At 32.9% G+C, this 18729-nt stretch overlaps 3 protein-coding genes across 4 annotated transcripts in view; 2 read left to right on the top strand and 1 right to left on the bottom strand.

Annotated features, from left to right (window-relative positions):
- Window positions 1-1046: 1046 nt before the first annotated feature.
- Window positions 1047-10152, top strand: LOC663107 (uncharacterized protein). Its single transcript, XM_008197985.3, has 4 exons — window positions 1047-1679; window positions 4255-5165; window positions 9232-9938; window positions 9988-10152. Exons 1-4 carry the CDS (start codon window positions 1264-1266, stop codon window positions 10060-10062), a joined length of 2109 nt encoding a protein of 702 aa, XP_008196207.1. The 5' UTR covers window positions 1047-1263; the 3' UTR covers window positions 10063-10152.
- A 63-nt stretch (window positions 10153-10215) lies between these two features.
- Window positions 10216-18217, top strand: LOC663134 (endothelin-converting enzyme 2). The gene is made up of 6 exons (XM_008197984.3): window positions 10216-10349; window positions 13291-14453; window positions 14509-14609; window positions 14969-15027; window positions 15066-15394; window positions 18052-18217. The coding sequence occupies exons 1-6, from the start codon at window positions 10247-10249 to the stop codon at window positions 18196-18198; spliced, it is 1902 nt and encodes a 633-aa protein (XP_008196206.1). The 5' UTR covers window positions 10216-10246; the 3' UTR covers window positions 18199-18217.
- Window positions 18206-18729, bottom strand: part of Pym (Partner of Y14 and Mago) — a 442733-nt gene continuing 442209 nt past the window's right edge. For both annotated transcript variants that reach the window (XM_064357673.1, XM_008197983.3), the window contains one exon: window positions 18206-18682. In XM_064357673.1, coding sequence (XP_064213743.1) covers window positions 18441-18682 — 242 coding nt within the window. In that variant the 3' untranslated portion in view covers window positions 18206-18440. The remainder of the gene's footprint in view (window positions 18683-18729) is intronic.

Below are 18729 nucleotides of genomic sequence, written 5' to 3'. Positions count from 1 at the left end.
TTTATCTTCTTACCAAAATGAAAGTTAATAAAATTTCCTACAAAATGGTCCTAGCCTTATTGTTGTAGGATTAATCGTAAGCGAGCTACTAGCTTTTGAAGTTTGGTGTTCACATGACACTATAACTAAACATTAGTATATAATAAGTCTTTACATGGAAATAGTGTGTGTAAAGCGTCTCCCAACTAAGCTAAGAGTAGGAAATAAGGGAGAAAAAACTTTTTTCCCTCGGGCTCTTCAGTTGAAGTCCACAATTCAGCATCTGAAGATGATCCAGATGAACTGTTGGACTCAATTCATACAGTGTATTATCAGATTTATTCATAACATCTACATTAAATCATCTATTTATTAATATTTACTGAATAAGACTGTAATTCAGTTTTCAATGTTGGAGACGAAGACGAAAATGCAGCATCTAAAGACGACTCTGAAGACTTCTGTGACCCCCATGTCTCCCCCTTTCGACTCTAATGAAGTGTTGGACCCAATAAATTCAGTTTATTGTCAGTTTTTCAAATCACAAGACATTTTCTTTTAAAGCATTTTTTTTAAATGATTATTTCTTTCCAGACCTATAACTCGCTTATAGTTAGTCGCACAAGAAAAATGCAAATAACTTTTTTGTAGGAAATGCTATCAGCTTTAATTTTGGCAAGAAGATAAAAATTGATAGGAGTAACAGTTTCCGAGATATAAGCAAAAAAACAATAAAAGACTGCTTTAACTCCCTCCCCCTCCTCGAGCTCGCCCCCCAACCTCGGAAACTTTTGATAAAATATATCTACCCAAGTGAAAAGGAAGTTTTTAAAAAAAAAACTCCACCGATTTGTCTAATTTGACTGGACTATTGAAAACGAATGTTTTCACGATTTTTTCTGCCTTTCTTGAAAATCGGGGTGTTTTCCTTAAAAAAGTAGCTGTGTTCAATAGGGGCCTTCTTACTATTATCCATTTTTTCCTAGCAAATCTGGTTCTTTTTTTTGTCCCTGTTTCTTTTTCTTTTTGTGACACCTTGTATATTTATGTGATGCGTATTTTAGTGACTTTCACTTCCGTATTGACAATGATGGCAGCTTTGATTGTCAACTTGTTTGACATTTGTGCTTCTGGTGAAAAAAATTGTTGTTTTTGCAAATTGTGCGTCGCTTCTAACTTTATAAGTGCATAAAAAATCAAACAACATTTTCACAAAACAGTATGGTTGCCATTCAGGGGCCGAACTAGTGTTTTTGTGTGTGTGGGAGTTCCATAACCTCAATCATGAGTGGCTTCAACTACTCTGGTTTCCAAATGAACCAAAAGCGGCATAATGCCGTGCCGCCGCCCCCCATGAGTGGCGTAAGCAAGCAGGGCTATTCCACTATGAATGCGATAAGTCAGAATGCCTTATCTGCTGCTTGGGGCGGTAGCCGCAAACGGGCTGCCACCGAGGATGAGTATTTTGAGGACGATGAGGAAGAAACTGTGCCAGATCTCGCGTACATACCTGCCCCCGGCAGCCCCACGCGTGTCGAAACCAAGAAACAAGAGGTGCCAAACGATGATGATGATCCTTTAGATGCCTACATGGCAGGGATTGAAAAACAGATGAAGTCGGAGAAACCGGGCAGTTCGTCGCAACCGACTGGGGTTAGGAACGATTTGGAGGAGGAAGACGTTGAAGAATCGTATTATAGGTAATTAAATATCAAAACCCACAATAATAATTAATAACATAATTTTAATAGATAAAAAGGCAAAATAGTTTCAGCTTAAAGGCCTAGAGAAAATAGTGCCAAAAATACTCAGATACTGGAAGTATGTAAGCAAGACTTACCACAATTTTAACACGTACAATACGCCTAAGTTTATGCCCTTTTTTAGAAAATTTTGAATGGCAAAAGAGAAAACATAAAACTAAATTTTATATTGACAATTTCATAATGAAAAGTATTACGTTGAACATTAGTAGAATGATAATTTTCCTTCTAACATACCTAAATATTTTCTGGATTGGGTTCATTAGTTGTTATTATTATTATTATTATTTTGGTGGAACTATGGCTACATTGTGCAGTCGATGCATCTAATAATTCCAGAAAAACAAAATTTGCTATTAAACCTTTTCAAAAAAAAAAAAATTAGTCACTTGTAAATTTTTCTGCGGATTTGTCTAGTCAACTGCTATGAATCATAGCCCAAGAAATTTTGTGCTTCCAATGAATTAAAATTTTCGCGATAATAAGCTTATTTTTAGTAACAGAAAAAAAAATACCAAGCGGTTTAAAATAAAAATCTCTATCGATTGGCCGGTGAGTTTTTCATTTTGAAGTCTTAGTGTCTTTATACGTGTATTAGTCCGAAATCTTGTTTATTTAAATAGCCATAATTTATTAAGCACTAGATTTTTTAAAATTTTCTAATGGCCATTTTGTAAATATCATTTCTAAAATACATTGAGTTTTGAAACGATGTTGATATCTTTTCGAATGACCTAATTATAGCCAGAATTCTTTTACATTGAAAACGCCATAAGACGAATACGTTTGAACTAGCCTTAAGGCTATTAAAATTAAAACTCACTCATTACGAATAACATCTAACTACTCCAAATTTCTAGGAAATTTATCCCATTCGTTAAAAATTTGGGATTGATTCAAAGCCAATGTTTCTTCGGCTATTGCTCGATACTGAGCTTTGTGATACACCCATAAAATATTGCTGAATTAAAACCTAAACATTGTTGAATACACCTGTCAGTTCAGTAAATGCCAATTTACCTTAATGCGTATATTCATTGCAGTAGAACGAGTTTGCTGTTGCATAAAAGGTTCCGAAATACTTATTACATATTCAGCTAAATTTTTCGTTAAAAGAAAATGTTTTTTTTTGAAAATTTAATCGCTTAATTGTGAAGATGGATTTGGCTCCAAAAAAATGTTTTCTTGACTGCTGTCTTTCAAGTTGTTCAAGAAACAAATATTTCTTAATTTTCTTAATTAAACATAAGTAATTAATTTAGTTAATTTAACATAATTACCTAGTATCAACCATTAATTTTAATGCAACTTATAAAGTTGCCCGACATGAACTCGTATGATTTTTGAGGGAAATTTGATGCACACACATTTCAAGATTACAAAAATTGATATTTGTGCATTAAGATGCACCGCTGGAAATTGTAGAATACACTCCCAGGACATTCATGTTGAGGATCTTTATTATGTATCAGAGAAGCAGAAAGATTGTGATCAGATTTGACTATGGTTATGTTAAATTGTTTGTATCTTTTTGTAAATTGAAAAAAATTGACCAAAAATATTGTGAAATGTTATTATCGTATTACTTATTAGTTTGGGTAACCATAAAGAGAGTAACACTTTGCCGGAACCCAAAGAGACTTTTTTGTTTGTTGTTTCATTTCATCCGAGATTTTACTTTTTGAAATAATTTTTGTAAAGAGATATTTTTTATAAAAAAAACAATTGTCAGTACTTTTAAAAATGAGAAAAATTTATTTTTTAGTGGAAATTTATTTTCGTAAGAAATAAATTAATTATTTATCTTTTACCGGAAACATTAGGTGTTAATCTTGGTTAACGTACGGTCCCTCGAGGCTAACGGCCCTTTGGATAGCAAATTTATTGCCCGTGGTCATTAACACCCTTATATTTCCCTTGGTATATAAATAACTATTAATTGGAGTTGTATGGGTTAAATTAAAAGTGAACTTATGTTTGACTATTTGAACAATGTTTTTTAATTGTATCGTGAGGAAAACCACAGATATTTGATAATGTTTAACTCCTTTTTGAAGGAGTGATAAAGAAAAAGGGCGCTAGAAAAAGCAGTTGAGTGAAACCAATTTATAATTCAATGTTTTCTCTGTACACCATAAAGTTTTACAACTGACAATGGTGTTTAAGATAAGCAAACCCTCACATAAGATGTTTTGACAAGGGTGACTCCAAAATATTTACGATGCCGATGGGTTCGTCTGCAATAAATAACACAGTAAGCTTACTTGAGTGATTATCTTTGGGGTAATCTTAATTAAAATTTAATGGTGTACAAAGAAAACGTTGCTACAATACTCATCTGTAGTAGTAGTTTCCTATAAACATTGAAAGTATAAAGGTTATTAGTTCTAATTAGTAAAATATCTTAAAAAAAGATTTTTTGACAGATTTGTTTTCATAAGTGAATATAATATTGGGATTTACAGAACTAATAAATGAAAAAAAACTACATATCTAATTGTCAATATTATAGGTATATGGAAGAGAATCCGAACGCGGGGTTAGCCCCAGTTGAGGAAGAATTAGACCTAGAATATGACGAAGACGGTAACCCTATCCCCCCAGATAAGAAAAAAATAATCGACCCTTTGCCCCCCATCGACCACTCAACAATCGAATACAAACCCTTCGAGAAAAACTTCTACAACGAACACCCAGAAATCGCGAGTTTATCAAACAAACAAGTGGCCGAATTGCGCAAAACTTTCGACATCACCGTTTCAGGCACACACCCACCTAAACCCGTCTCGTCCTTTGCCCATTTCAACTTTGACGATAAACTCCTCAAAGCCATAATTAAAGCTGAGTACACCTCGCCCACTCCAATTCAAGCACAAGCTGTTCCTTGTGCCCTTCAAGGGCGCGATGTTTTGGGCATCGCCCAGACTGGAAGCGGTAAAACCGCTGCTTTTTTATGGCCACTGCTTAAACACGTGTCGACGCAGCCCCCAGTCACGGCAGGCGAAGGCCCAGCGGCTTTAATACTCGCCCCCACACGAGAATTGGCCATTCAGATATACAACGAGGCGAAAAAATTTGCCCGTGTTTACGATTTGACGGTGGTTTGTGCGTATGGAGGCGGGTCGAAGTGGGAGCAAAGTCTGGCGTTGAAAGAGGGGGCTGATATTGTTGTTGCCACTCCTGGGAGGATTATAGATCATGTGAAAGGGGGCGCTACGAACTTGCAAAGGGTGACGTTTTTGGTGCTGGATGAAGCCGATCGGATGTTTGAACTGGGGTTTGAGCCACAGGTTAGGTCGGTTTGTAACCATGTGAGACCTGATCGGCAAACGTTGCTGTTTAGTGCGACGTTTCGGAAAAGGATTGAGAAGTTGGCGAAGGATGCGCTGAATGATCCTGTGAGGATTTCACAAGGGATTACAGGTAGGGTTTCCAATCCTTCTATATTTAACGAAAATCTATCTTCTATGGGGGTCATTCACGAAACTTATCTGCAAATCGTTACTATAACTGCAACTTGCAATTCCGTTACCGAGGCTTATCGAGATATTTGCAACCTAATTCACAAAAAAATTGCAAGCTATCGTTACTTTACCGGATAGTTAAGGAGTTGTTTATAACAACTCAAGCTGAATTGCAAATCCATTGCAAATCTAAATGTCAATTAGCAAATTGTCAAAACGAAAATTAAATTTGTTATCAAAATATGTTAAAAGTAATGGTGAAAACCTCAAAAGGCCAAAGAGAATCCAATTATTTCAGCCATTGGGACCGAGGTATTGACTAGAAAAATAGAAAGAAGCTGTTTGTAACTATTTTTTTTATCTAGTTTAAGGAACGGAACGTACACACGTCATGAAAGGCCGTTCGAATTTCACAGGTCTTGAAACGTATAACGTATGATCCTGTGGTGTCTCCTTTTGGAAGTTTCACAAAAGGGTTACATCGACAGAAGAAATTATGTTATTATATTGGTGGTTGTGACTGTGATGAAAATAAAATGAACGAGACAGTTACTTTTTTTAGAGATAATCTAAACTACCACCGTATACAATGTATTTAAATTTAGAATAAAATATGTATACTCGTAACAAAATTTTGATTATACGTTATTCTTCAGTTAACGATTTTTTGTGACTACTGACCGAGTCCCTGAAACACTTGTAGCATTTTTTATCAAACATTGAAGAAACCACCCATCTACCCGATCAGTCCAAATTTAAAATAAAAGCTATTATTAAAATATTGCACCCTAATATTTCAGCTACAAATTTAGCAAAAACCATTATTCCACTCAAAATTAAAGTAGTAGATTTATTTTCAAGTTCCTTTTACTTGCAATCAAGTAAAAAGTTGATGAAAAATTCAACTTGCAATTACTTTGCGGCAGGGAACGAGGTTCCGCAAAATACAAATGCTTATCTGACATTTGCAAGTGTTTGCAAGTTTTGATGAATTACTTTAACGAGTGCTAACGGTTGCTATGGATAGTAATTTGCAACTTTTTCGTGAATTACTTTAACGACGATTGCAAGTTATCTGACACTACCGAGCGTTATCGAGTTTCGTGAATGACCCCCTATGTTCTTAAACTACTTATAGAAGCAAAATTTTCTGCATTTCGCTATTTCAAAATAATAGTAAAATATTGTGATTTTTGCAATCCGGCAATTCGGTATTTTTAAATACCACACACTAACTTATTGGACATTTAATTTAATGGAAACATTGAAACGTCCGTTAACTTATTAAGTTACTACATTTCATGCAGCGCCATTATTTTAGCTAAGGGATCATTAGATAATAAATTATGTCGATTTGTAACTCCGAATGTATTAGGATTGGCAATAAAGTTGCTCCGACTACGGAAAACTATAGCTTAGAAGACGAAACTAGGTACAAAATTGCAAGATTTTCTGAATCCAAAAAAATAGTAGGGCGGAGCAAAAATGAGGGCGCTTAAAGCAATATATACCTCTCGGTTTTAACTTAATTTAAATCCAACCAGTTCTCTAATTACTTAAAAAAATACACAAATGTTGAGCTTTGCACTCCTAATAGACTGAGAAAAAGTGACGACTAAAATTTTTATTGGGAACATGAGAGAAAAGTTTTTTTAGTTTAAAATGTGCGCCTTGTCTCGGATTTAGTTAAAGATACAAGAAAAGCTTTAGGAAGAAAGTTGTAGAAAATTAAATTTTCTTTAAGAGATCATATTTCTATCGTCAACAGTTTTGCTGTTGATTATTGTATTGTAAATGCATGCCAGAATATAATGTAGACCAAGCAGAAAAGGAATCTTGGAAGCAGTTTTTTCAAAGAGAAAGTGATTTTATTGCTCGTAGAAATATTTATGGACTGATAAAATTTATTTAAAAATAAATTGATTAAAAAACTCATTTCAAGGAAATTTACAGCAGGTTAAAACCAAATTCGACAATTTGAAAAACAGGCATAAAAATACGTGCAGGCAATAATAAATGGATACGGGGAGAAAAAGCAAAGATTTGGATTTCGCAATTATAGCAAAAATACAGGAAAAAAACGAAGGTTATAGTGGAGTTACTAAAAAAATAAGTTAAAAAATTGCGGTATATTGACAACACCAAAAAGATGAAGCTTCCGGAATTGTAAATAAAAATAAAATAATAAAAACAACGTTAAATGGTAATTAATAATTTTTAGAGTCTAGTAAAGTTTCTAAGTTTTTCTAACTTAGCAGCATTTGCGTTTTCTTTTTCTTCAAAATATCTTGGTTCTCTAAACCATTCTCTTTATCAATACCTTCTACCATGGTACCATCTATGTATTTATTTGCTAAACTTTTATATGAAATCCAGTGTAACACTATTTGAAGAAAAATGTACTTTTTTAGTTGTTGCTCTCACTTTTTGTATAAAAAATTCAAATTGATTAGAATAGGTGTTTTTGAAAAATGTACTTCAGCGTTTTCATATAACACTAATGAAGTCTACTTTAATAAATTATTACAAATTCAAATGTTTACATCTTTACTCTCAAAAAACGTACTGCTACTTTCTATTACGTTTCGTTCGTTTATTTTTTTGCAAATTTAATAAGTTATTTAATTACGTTACCGTGATGGAATAGCAATTCCAGAAGTTTGTCCAGATAATGAAGAGTTATGATTGAATATGGATCAACTCCTTGACGATATTGATTTGCTGAACAAGACAATAAAACTTTTCCATAAAAGTGATCAAACTGATGTTCCAACTATGCTATGTAGTTTTTTAAAAGGCATGTTTGCCTAATACTCGTATTTTTAAAATTGGAATTAAAAATATATTTTTAAAATGGAATATAAAAATTATAAATGGATTCTAGAATTAATTTCGAAAGGAATTGCTTATTTTTTTTATTTTAACAAAGTTTATAAAGTATCTTCTTGTGGCAAAACATTTGTATATTATTTTGTTTAGTTTAAAAGAGAAACTAGTCTGTTTCGTTTTTTTTTAATTAGACAACTAGATTTAGCGGATTTAAAAAGTATTAATATGGAAGTTGTTCATGCCATAACTTCAAAAATGTTTTTTGAAAAATTGTTTTTTAGTGTCTCATAACTAAACCTTAAAAAATTGAACAATACCAAAGCATCAATTTGTAGCCTAATTATTTTTCTATCGATTAGTCTATTAATTTATTTTTTTACACGACTAGAATAGGTAATAATACGAGTGCGAAAACACAAGCTTTAATCTTGAAGGCTGTCGTTATGCAACGAGCGAATGCGAGTTGTATACCTAGACACCCGAGAACTTTAAGCGTTTTCGTATGAGTGTTACTAAATTTTTTTGTTGAAACATTGCTATGGGAAGCGTGTTTTAAGATAGTGTTTATAATCTAGGATTCAGATACTTAAAATGTTACAAAAAAATATTATTTATTCTTGTTTCGGCCATAAGACTTAGAACAGGGTGTACATTACAAACAATTTCTGGACTGTACAAGAAAAGCTTCAGAAGTATTATCACTGCACTTTGAAAATTGTATTTAGATGAAGAATTGACGTTTTTTTGTTAATTATTGAATTTTCTTTGTTTTTTGGTATTAAAATGTATGTACCACTTTTGAAGTTTTATTTTCGAAAATATCGTTATGTAACATTTATTCTTTTGATATTGCTATTTCGAAAATTACGGGTTTCCACCTGTTCGAGCATTTTTGCCACAACAAAATATTTTTATAATTTTGCCTATGTTTTTTTTATCGTTCTTATTTCTTATTCTTGTTTTATATAGTTGTTTTCATTTATGCACTGAGGTTTTTATTTTACTGAACATAGCACAACACTCTTAATCCTATGTTCACTTTAAAAAAATTCATGTCACTGCATTGCAAACAGTTCTATAAGAAGCCCTAATGTACAACAAAATAAAATCTTCACTTATGTTAACTTTCGACACAATGTAGGCATTTTCATATATTTTTTGTAAAATATTTTGATATCTGGCAACCCTAATTACAGGGCAGGCTAACGAGGATGTGACTCAGAGGGTTCTTTTGATGGAAAACCAACAGTTGAAGAGGGATTGGTTGGTGAATAATTTGGTCGAGTTGTTATCCGCTGGTTCGGTGTTGGTGTTTGTCACGAAGAAAGTTGATGCCGAACAATTGGCCAACGATTTAAAAGTCAAAGAATTCGAATGTTTGTTACTCCACGGTGATATAGAGCAGGCCGAGCGTAACAAGGTTATAACCGCATTCAAGAAAAAAGAATGTAGCTTATTGGTGGCCACGGACGTTGCGGCCCGCGGTCTAGACATCCCCCACATCCGTACGGTGGTTAATTACGACATAGCACGTGATATTGACACGCACACGCACCGGATTGGTCGAACGGGGCGTGCCGGCAATCAAGGCACCGCCTACACGTTAATCACGCCCAAAGATAAGGAATTTGTGGGCCATATTGTTAAAAACTTGGAAGCGGCGCATCAAGACGTACCTCAGGAAGTGCTAGACTTGGCATTGCAAAGTTCATGGTACAGGAAACAGCGATATAAGAGTAAAGGTGGTAACCCGAACGTGGGCGGGGTTGGGCTGGGCTTCAAGGAGAAAGTGGGAGGGGCTTCGAAGACTTTCGTGGGGGAATCACACAGCCAGTCTCGAGGGCCGGCCACTGATCGCTTATCGGCGATGAAAGCGGCTTTCAAAGCCCAATACATGAATCAGGTTAGTTTTTATTTGATATTAAAATTTTGGCAAATCTCTTTGTGATTAGTTTACAGCAAGTTCTGACCCGGTTCCACAAGCTCCGCCCCCCGCCTCCACACGAAAGAAGAGTAGATGGCAGTGATTTTTTTCTAGATTAATGTTGTAGGTGTAATTTTTATGCATGGACTTTTGATTAAAGTTGTTAGTGTTATTAAAGCGATTTCATCCAGAAGTAGTGTTTAGATAATTTGACCGATTTTCCGCCGCCTCCTACATTTTGTCTGCTTAGATAAGCTAAAGGTTAATAAACTGGTTAGTTGAGTGAAATGCTGGCGAAAAGTCTGCTGGTTTTTGCCACACTTGTGCTAATTATTGACGTGCGGAACGCCAGCAAGTTGCCGCTCTTTCCCAAAACGCGGAATTATTCAGGTATTTAGGTTTTTCTGTCATTTTCGGCCGTAATGGAAAAAAATTATCTGGTACACAAACTTGTTTTATTTATTAACCTGAACCAACTATTACAACAGTTTGTTAGATATTGTTTTTAATCAAATCTAAAAGATTAGCTTTATTTACTTTTGGTTTTTTCACTCACAACTTAATCTCATTTTTTGTAACGGATTTTCCTTACAGGTACGTTAAACTTCATTTTTTATTCAAGAGCAGATGTTTTTCCTTTATTTCTAAAATAAATAAATAAAGAGAAATTATTTTACATTATTTTTTTTTTTTCAATCATTTCCACCATAAAAAAACCAATGAAAATTTTGGCTTTTCTTTAAATAAACGCAATTCAAAGTTCTCTTTCAAACCAATGGATCTTCTGTATAAAAGGGTTAGAGAGTTTTCTGTAATACAATATATTATTATAAGTTTTTAAATTAGCGTTGACTAATCATTTCGACGTTTTCAAAAATTGTATCAATTGATTTTTGCGATTTCTTGCTTAAAAACGACAAAATACGCTGTATAAAAGCTAAATTCACTTTATATTGACCGAAAACGACAATTAAAACATTTTTTTACAAATTTCTAAATGTATTTGATTCCATGCGTAAAAAACGTCAGAACTTGTCGAGAACCTGTTGAAGCAATACTTTATTGTGGATAAATCATTGCTTAAAAACGACAGAACACGAGTTCAAAAAATAAAATAATGATGATAGTAAGCCTTTACTAAAGAAAAAATGTGTAGAGGCGAAGTCGACCTAATGCTATTCTACTTAACCTTTCTCACAATCAATACAAAACAATGAAATATAAACCCAAAAATAACTAAAAGTAGAATAAATGCAAAGAGAAAATAAAAAAGAAGAATAAAAAAAATCGTTTTACAGTGCCTGAAAAAGACGATTCAATTATCAATTTTGTTGAAATTAGTTGAACTGAGATGCTTCCTTGCTCAAAAATATCAAAACTCGCTATCGAAAACCTAGTTGTTTTATTCTGAGACAAAAAAAAACTAATTTAAACACCAGTTTAGTTGAAAACACTTGATTTCGGAAGGTTCCTTACATAAACACTAAAACTCGCTGACAAAAAAATAAAATCGCTTTAGGCTGTCTGCAAAAAATAATAATTCCTTTATCAATTTTGTTGAAATGATTTTCGATCATTTCTATCGAAGAAATCAACAATTTAAGCACTAGTTAAGTGGAAAACACATGCTTCAACAATTCCCTGTCCTAAAACAATAAAACTCGCTGCAGAAATGCTTAAACTGTTTTAAATAGCGGCGGAAAACCCTCAATTAAACACCAACTTTGTTAAAATCAGTTGACTTCAGAGCATTCCTTGCTTCAAAATGTCTAAATTCGCTCTCGAAAACGTGAAATCGCCTCATTTCCGCTCCAAACACTACAATTTATGCACCACTTTGTTGAAATTAATTGATTTCAACAACATTTCTTGTTCGAAAATGTCAAAATTTGCTATTGAAAACTTAAGATCTCTTCATATTGGTCAAAAATGCAACGACTAAATCATCAGTTTTGTTAAAATTATCTGATTTTGGACAATTTCTGACTAAAACCGACAAAATACGCTTTCAAAAAGATAAAATCGCTCTAGGTTCTGTCTGAAAAAGACAATTCCATCATCAATTTTGTTGAAATTATTTAATTCGAGAAAATTTTTTGCTCAAAAATATTAACTCGCCTTCAAAAACCTATTTGACTCGGAAACGATCATTTTAGCATCAGTTTAGTCGAAAACACGTGATTTCGAAAGATTCCTTATTGCTTTAAAAATGGCAAAACTTGTTGGACAAAAGCTAGAATCGTTTTATATAGGCTGAAGACGACAAACAAAGCAGTATTTTTGTTGAAATGAATTAATTTAATACTTTATTACGAGCCTATTACTGATTAACTCGCAAAATTTGCAAAACTTGTTCGCTTCCCTCACTGCTTTTGGCAAAGATATTCTGCTCGTTAAAAAATAAATAAATAAATAAAATTTCATAAGTAAATAAAGTATTAGAAGATTTCTATCTGAAAAATGTAAAAGCTCGTCGGAAACCTAGAATCACTTATCAAAGAAACGATTTAAGTCCTACTTTAGTGGAAAATACATGATTTTGGACGACTATTTGTCTAAAGACGATTTGATAAAAAATTAAAAAATCTCCGATTCAAAGGAGGGAAAAAAACGGAGATGTAAAAACTAACTGGTTATGGTTTGGCACACAATACCTGCTTCATATAAAAAAGTGAAAAAAAAACACGAAAAATATCTTTAGGTATTTTGTAAAGCTTCTGAAAAAAAAAGAGTAAGAATATCCGGCGATTTTCTAGGAATTTCGCAAATAAATGCTTGTTTGGACGAAAAACTTCAAATATTCACCGGATTAATAATTTATTTAATACAATATAATAAACTTTTCAATTGAAAATTTTGTGTTTTTTGTTTTTGTTTTTTAAAATACTAATTACGTTTTTGAAAATTAAAGTAAAACCCCTTAGAAAGACCAAACTAAATGTTATTTTGAACAAAATTCCTTAGTTAAAATATAATCGCGATTCTGGCGAATGAACACGTTAAAACGGTAGAAGTGTGAAAAAAAGCGCATACAAAAAGTAAAAATTGCACAATTTTCGACACAATTTGGCGATTTTTCGCCGTATTTTTTTATAAAACTTGGAATAATCACGTTCCTGATATTCAATTGAACAACGTCCTTGAAAACAAGAAGAAACAATTTGTGCCTTAATCGTCTTCAAAATATAAAAAATAACACTATGTTCAAGGCAGTTCAGCGACTTTTTTTTGGTATTATTTTATTATTTTAGGCGTATCTGAAGGAAAAATGCGCATGATTGCTAGTAAAAAGCAAAATTTCGTAAATATTAATTTTTTTATACTTCCATAGATGAGTCAATTTCCCCCTGCTCCAACTTTTACGCCTACGCCTGCAACACTTGGACCAAACAGGCCAAAAAACCGACATTTGAACCCGTATGGAACCCCTGGATGGCCGTTAATCACAAAATCAAACGTCGATTATCCCAAATTTTAACTCGTCACGACTCCTTCTTAACCCAACCACAATTTTTTTACCGCTCCTGCCTTAACACTAAAGACCACTTGAACGAATTAAAAACCTTCATTGATAATTTAGGTGGTTGGTCGTTAATTGCGAATAAACGGGACGACAATGAGTGGTTCCAACAACTGGCTGTGGTTACTCGAATTTTGGGGATTCACCCAATTTTGAAAATCCACGTCGATTTGGACTACAAGGACCCGAAAAGTTATGCCATTTACGTCGAACCGGGGAATTTGATTTTCCCCGAGTATATTTTGACCGGTTTTGAGTACAAAACCGAACTGGAAGCGTACGAAAAGTGGATCTATGAGACCGTGAATCATTTATCTGGGGGCAAAAAACGCATAAATAAGGACCAAATTAGAGAAATCATCAAATTTGAAATGTACTTAGCGACTGCGCGAAACAACGACGCGAGAAATGAACGCACAACTGTTGAAAAATTGTCGCAGAAATTTTCAATTGATTGGATCAAATTTCTCGACTACATTTTCGGGAGCTTTTCAATTATAGCCCCGAATACGACTGTGATAGTCAAGAATTACAATTATTTGAAAAAACTGTTCCTTCTAGTCAGTCAAGTGGGGAACAGGGTTGCACGGAATTATTTGATGTGGTCGGTCATTAAGGACTTATCCCGAGACACTGATCGTTATTTGAGAAACTTAAATTTTTTGATCGACCAAGCGATTCTAGGGGTCCAGGAAGATTTGTCGCGTGAATTTGAATGTCTGGACAAAGTTATTGCACACTTTAGCCCTTTGTTGGTCCCCAAATATTTAAAATTATTCGTCAATCCCCGAATTTTCCCCGATGTTAAATCAATGGTTGAATCAATCAAAAGCGAATTCGTCCAGATTTTGTTGCAATGTGATTGGTTGAGCAACGAAGGGAAATCGGTACTTGTTGAGAAAATTAAAAATATTAAGTTGCACTTGGGGTACCCTTCTTGGAATTTCCACGCTCTTAAAAGACATTACGGCAAAGTTTGTATTTAATTTTATTATTTAATAAATTCTGATTGAAATTAAAAAATTTCAGGTAAAAATGACCGATAATCATTTCATAAATACGCTTGCATTGAAACAATTCAAAACATCGCACAGTTTGGCCCGTTTAGCTGAGCAAAAACCACAAACACTGTACGTAAAAAAATACAATGTGTTTTTAAATGATTCTCATCTAGTTGTCTGTGTATTTCCCATGTAAAATCAGAAATGCCGCTTTATAGAGTTAATAACAGGCATTTAGACACCGAATAGAACCATTCTTTATGTATTGTCTTCAATTCAGAAATAAGCTTCGACAATAAAAGGGTTTTCTTGACTTGATTTTAACTGACAATTTGTAAATTTCACAACTGACAGTTTTGACGTTTATTAACAGAGAATTCATTTGAGCAGAGCGGCACAATTTTTTTACATGTAAACCAACTTCAAAGTTAACTAGATGACAATCATTTAAAAACACATTGAAGAATTTCGAATCATAATTTTTTTAGGTGGCCCTCAAGCCCGTTCGACGTGAACGCCTATTACAGCGTCCTCCAAAATTCAATTTGTGAGTCACAACTGCGCCAAAATCAATATTTTTTGTAGTTATTCCTTTAGGAATGTTAGAAGCGCCGTTCTACCAATACAAAAGAGAGGAAATTTCGAATTTTGGGGCTTTAGGTTCGCTCATTGGCCACGAAATTTCGCACTCTTTGGATCCAGCAGGTATTTTAGCTGACCCAAGTGGAAAAATCAGGAAGTGGTTGCCAGATCGGGACTTAAAGCTTTACAAAAATCGAATTTCGTGCTTTAATGGTAGTCACACAATTGGCGAAACAATCGCCGATTCAAACGGGTTAAAAATTAGCATAAATGCGTTCAAAAAACGAAGTCCTGGGCGGAAAAATGGGCAGTTTTTTATCAGCTTTGCTCAGGTAAGTGTACGTTTGAGGCACAATAATTACGAGTTACTATAGATTAGGGTACGAAACGACACACTGTGGTTTGAAATAAAAGTCTATGCGACCAAAATGATGTGGTACAAGTGATATTATGTAGTTTATAGATAAAGCATTTAATATTAAAACTGCAGTCAATTCTTGGTGTATTGTGAAAACAAAAACTTAATTATCTTTAACAGTACACATACACATAGCGGTACAACAAATGCCAAAACGAATTATTGATAATAGTTGTTAATAAATTTTTGTTATTATTCTACCCTTCATTTACTACTGCTTTATTATACATATACAATCCTTGTCTCGACAAAGTCACGTAATACAGACTCCAAAAAATACAAAATACGTGTTGCAGGTTTAATGCTAAAAAAATATTGTCTCACGTTTCTTCTAAACTATGCGAACTTGGTTGGCTTGAGTTAGACGTTTTCAAATATTTCTTTGTTCACAAAATTCTGTTATCCTCAGCAACACCTTATCTCTACTACCTATATAAATATTTGGCGTTTTATTTCAAATTTTATTGAACTTCAAAAAGCAATAAAATATTTTTTTGTTTCTAAAAATCATTTAAGGAAATCACCCGTGTCGCGATAATTTTTGTGCGCAGTGTATTTTTCTTTTACTATTAATATTCACTTTCCTCTTTTATTTTCATTTTCTTTTCTTGTTTTGATTTTGTTTATTACATTTATTTTTTAATGTTTAAGCATGATTATAATTATTTTATATTCTGGTATTTTTTTGTTTGGGTTAAGTTGAAGTAGCCTTGTCCAAACTTCGTCCATAATAAAGACTATTTATTATTATTATTATTATTATGTCCGGTAAAATGTTTGCTATAATTTTATTTCTCAAATTATTTTTTAATATTTAGTAAATACTCTGTGATCAGTGTCAAATACTAGATCCGTTTTCTCACTTCGTTTCTTTTGAAATGTTTTTTAACATGGTCTTTCTAAAATTTTGCACAAAGTTATCTATACTGAGTATTCAGAAATATAAAAAAGTTCGGTGTAAGTAGATAGTCATTTATTATTTATATATTTACAACACCATCATCGCATTTTCTTTCAAAATTAGATGTTATAAATTATTCATGCACTTCATAAAAATAATAGTTAATATAATTTATACTTTCCATGAGAGGTCTATCTAATTACTAATAACTATTTTACAATTTAATCAATTTTATAGTTTTGAAACAGCTAATATTTATTTTTCTTCTTCCTCTTTTAAGTAATCTTCATCTAATTCACCAGTTTCACTTTTTTTTGCTATCCATATTTATTCATTTTCTTCAGTATCTTCAATCAATTTTTGACAGAGCTTGGAAAAAAACACAGTTTTTTTGTTTGACCATTCTTTATTCGTTACTCAACAAATTCAAATTTTCAAATTCAGATTCGTGTTTATTCTTGATGTTTTCCTTGTATGATGTTCTCTAATGTATCCATAATATTTGTTCCGACATTCTTGGGCTTCTTCTGGAGTATACCCATATGAAGAAGTAAATATTTAATTATTATCATGCTGACACAGAGTTTTACATTATCTTCAACAAAATTTTGAAATTTTTCATATATTTTTTCCACTTTTTTCGTCAAAACAATATAAAATTTTTTCTAATGGTTTCATTAAAATCAGTTATTTTAGAAACTTTATTAAAATTTTGGGAAAACTTGCTTCCAACGTTTCCAGTATTTGATGTAGGGGGTACCTCTACCGTGAACCAATTGTTCTACAAGGATTCCAACTTACGTCAAAAGCTGCTCTTGAACTGTTTTTTTTTCTTTTTTCAATGTTACTTTTTTTTTCTTCAGTTACGCCTTTTGTAGGCTTCATTATGTCCAATTTATTGAAAGTCCAAATTTTAAAAATTTATTTACTAACTCTAAATCATTTATCATTTCTAATTTATTCATATCTTTAGGGGTACATTTACACAAATAACAACTCTGACTTAACAGTTATGAGTGTACATATTTATAACTTTGCCATCAACCATAAATGGTGAATACGATGGGATTTCAATGTTATTTAAAACGACACACCCTTTAGAAAATACTAACTGAGAAATCTGTTTTTCTTTAGAAGTAATAATAATAACCCTTTTATGGTTATTTCGAAAGTTTCACATTTAGACGAAAATTTAATAGGCCTGCAATAAATCGCAAATCCTAGTCTTTCATTTTGCCAAAACATCTTTTTTTCAAAGAAATTAATAAAGGAACTAGTGAAAAGAAAAGTAAGTCAGAATCACAATTTTTAATAGACTTGTGAGAAAATTATTGTTAGAATTCATTGTGATTCACACTTCTGTTATTTGAAAACAAGTTCACCATAGTTATTTGCATTAGTCACTGAATAAGATAATGATAACCACTGATAATAATTGTTTACAGTTTTTTACACAATTACATTATTATTATTATTATTATTATTATTATTATTATTAAAATTTTAATTGTTTTTTTATTAAATCCAAATTTAATTAATGTTTTTTTTTTAATTTAAAACCAATAAGGTGATATAGTGAACTGGTGAAATTTGCTTTGCTATACTATATTTTTTCAGGCGACTTTGTATCTCGTTATATAATCCAAGCCCCAATAAAAATTTGTTTTAAGGTTTGGTGCGAGATTTCGGAAGACACTGACATTTTCACAGGAGACGAACACGCCCCTGTTTCCCAGCGAATCCAACACATTTTATCCAACGAAGACTTTCAAAAAACGTTCAATTGTGGCGCGAAAACTTCATGTGACTTGTGGTAGAAATAAATTTTAAAAGTGACATTGATTTTTATTTAAAACTGAAATCTATCACAGTGGATAAATTTGCAACCATTTGGGGCCCTATTGCACAGGCATCATGCTCCCAATTAACTTCAGTATTGCCAACCAGAAATGAATTGGGAGCATATGGCATAAAATGGTTAGTGTTCTGTGGGCAGTGAGATACTATTTAGAAATAAACGCCCGTTTACATTCATAAAAACAGTTTGTACTTAAGTCTCTTATCCAATTTGCTTTTCCAACTCCCGGATTTGCAGCAGCAGGTCATTTTTCCTTTGTATTTTTGTCAATTGTTCAGGTTCTGGTTTTGGTATTAAACCGTTCTTCAGTTTCTCCTCCAGTGCTTCCACCTCCCGTAACCTCTTTTTCAAGTTCTTCAATTTTTTCGCCGGGTCTGTTTGTACAACCTCGACTTTTTCGCTAACTGTGACTTGTTGCAACTGCTTTGTCACCTCTTCCACTTCTGCAAAAAAAATATTAACTCTTGCAGAAACACTCAACGAGAAATTA

This window comes from Tribolium castaneum, chromosome 6 (genome assembly GCF_031307605.1).
Source record: "Tribolium castaneum strain GA2 chromosome 6, icTriCast1.1, whole genome shotgun sequence".
NCBI lineage: Eukaryota > Metazoa > Arthropoda > Insecta > Coleoptera > Tenebrionidae > Tribolium > Tribolium castaneum.
Note: the sequence above shows the minus strand (reverse complement) of the source record. Positions and strands in the feature narration are given on the sequence as shown.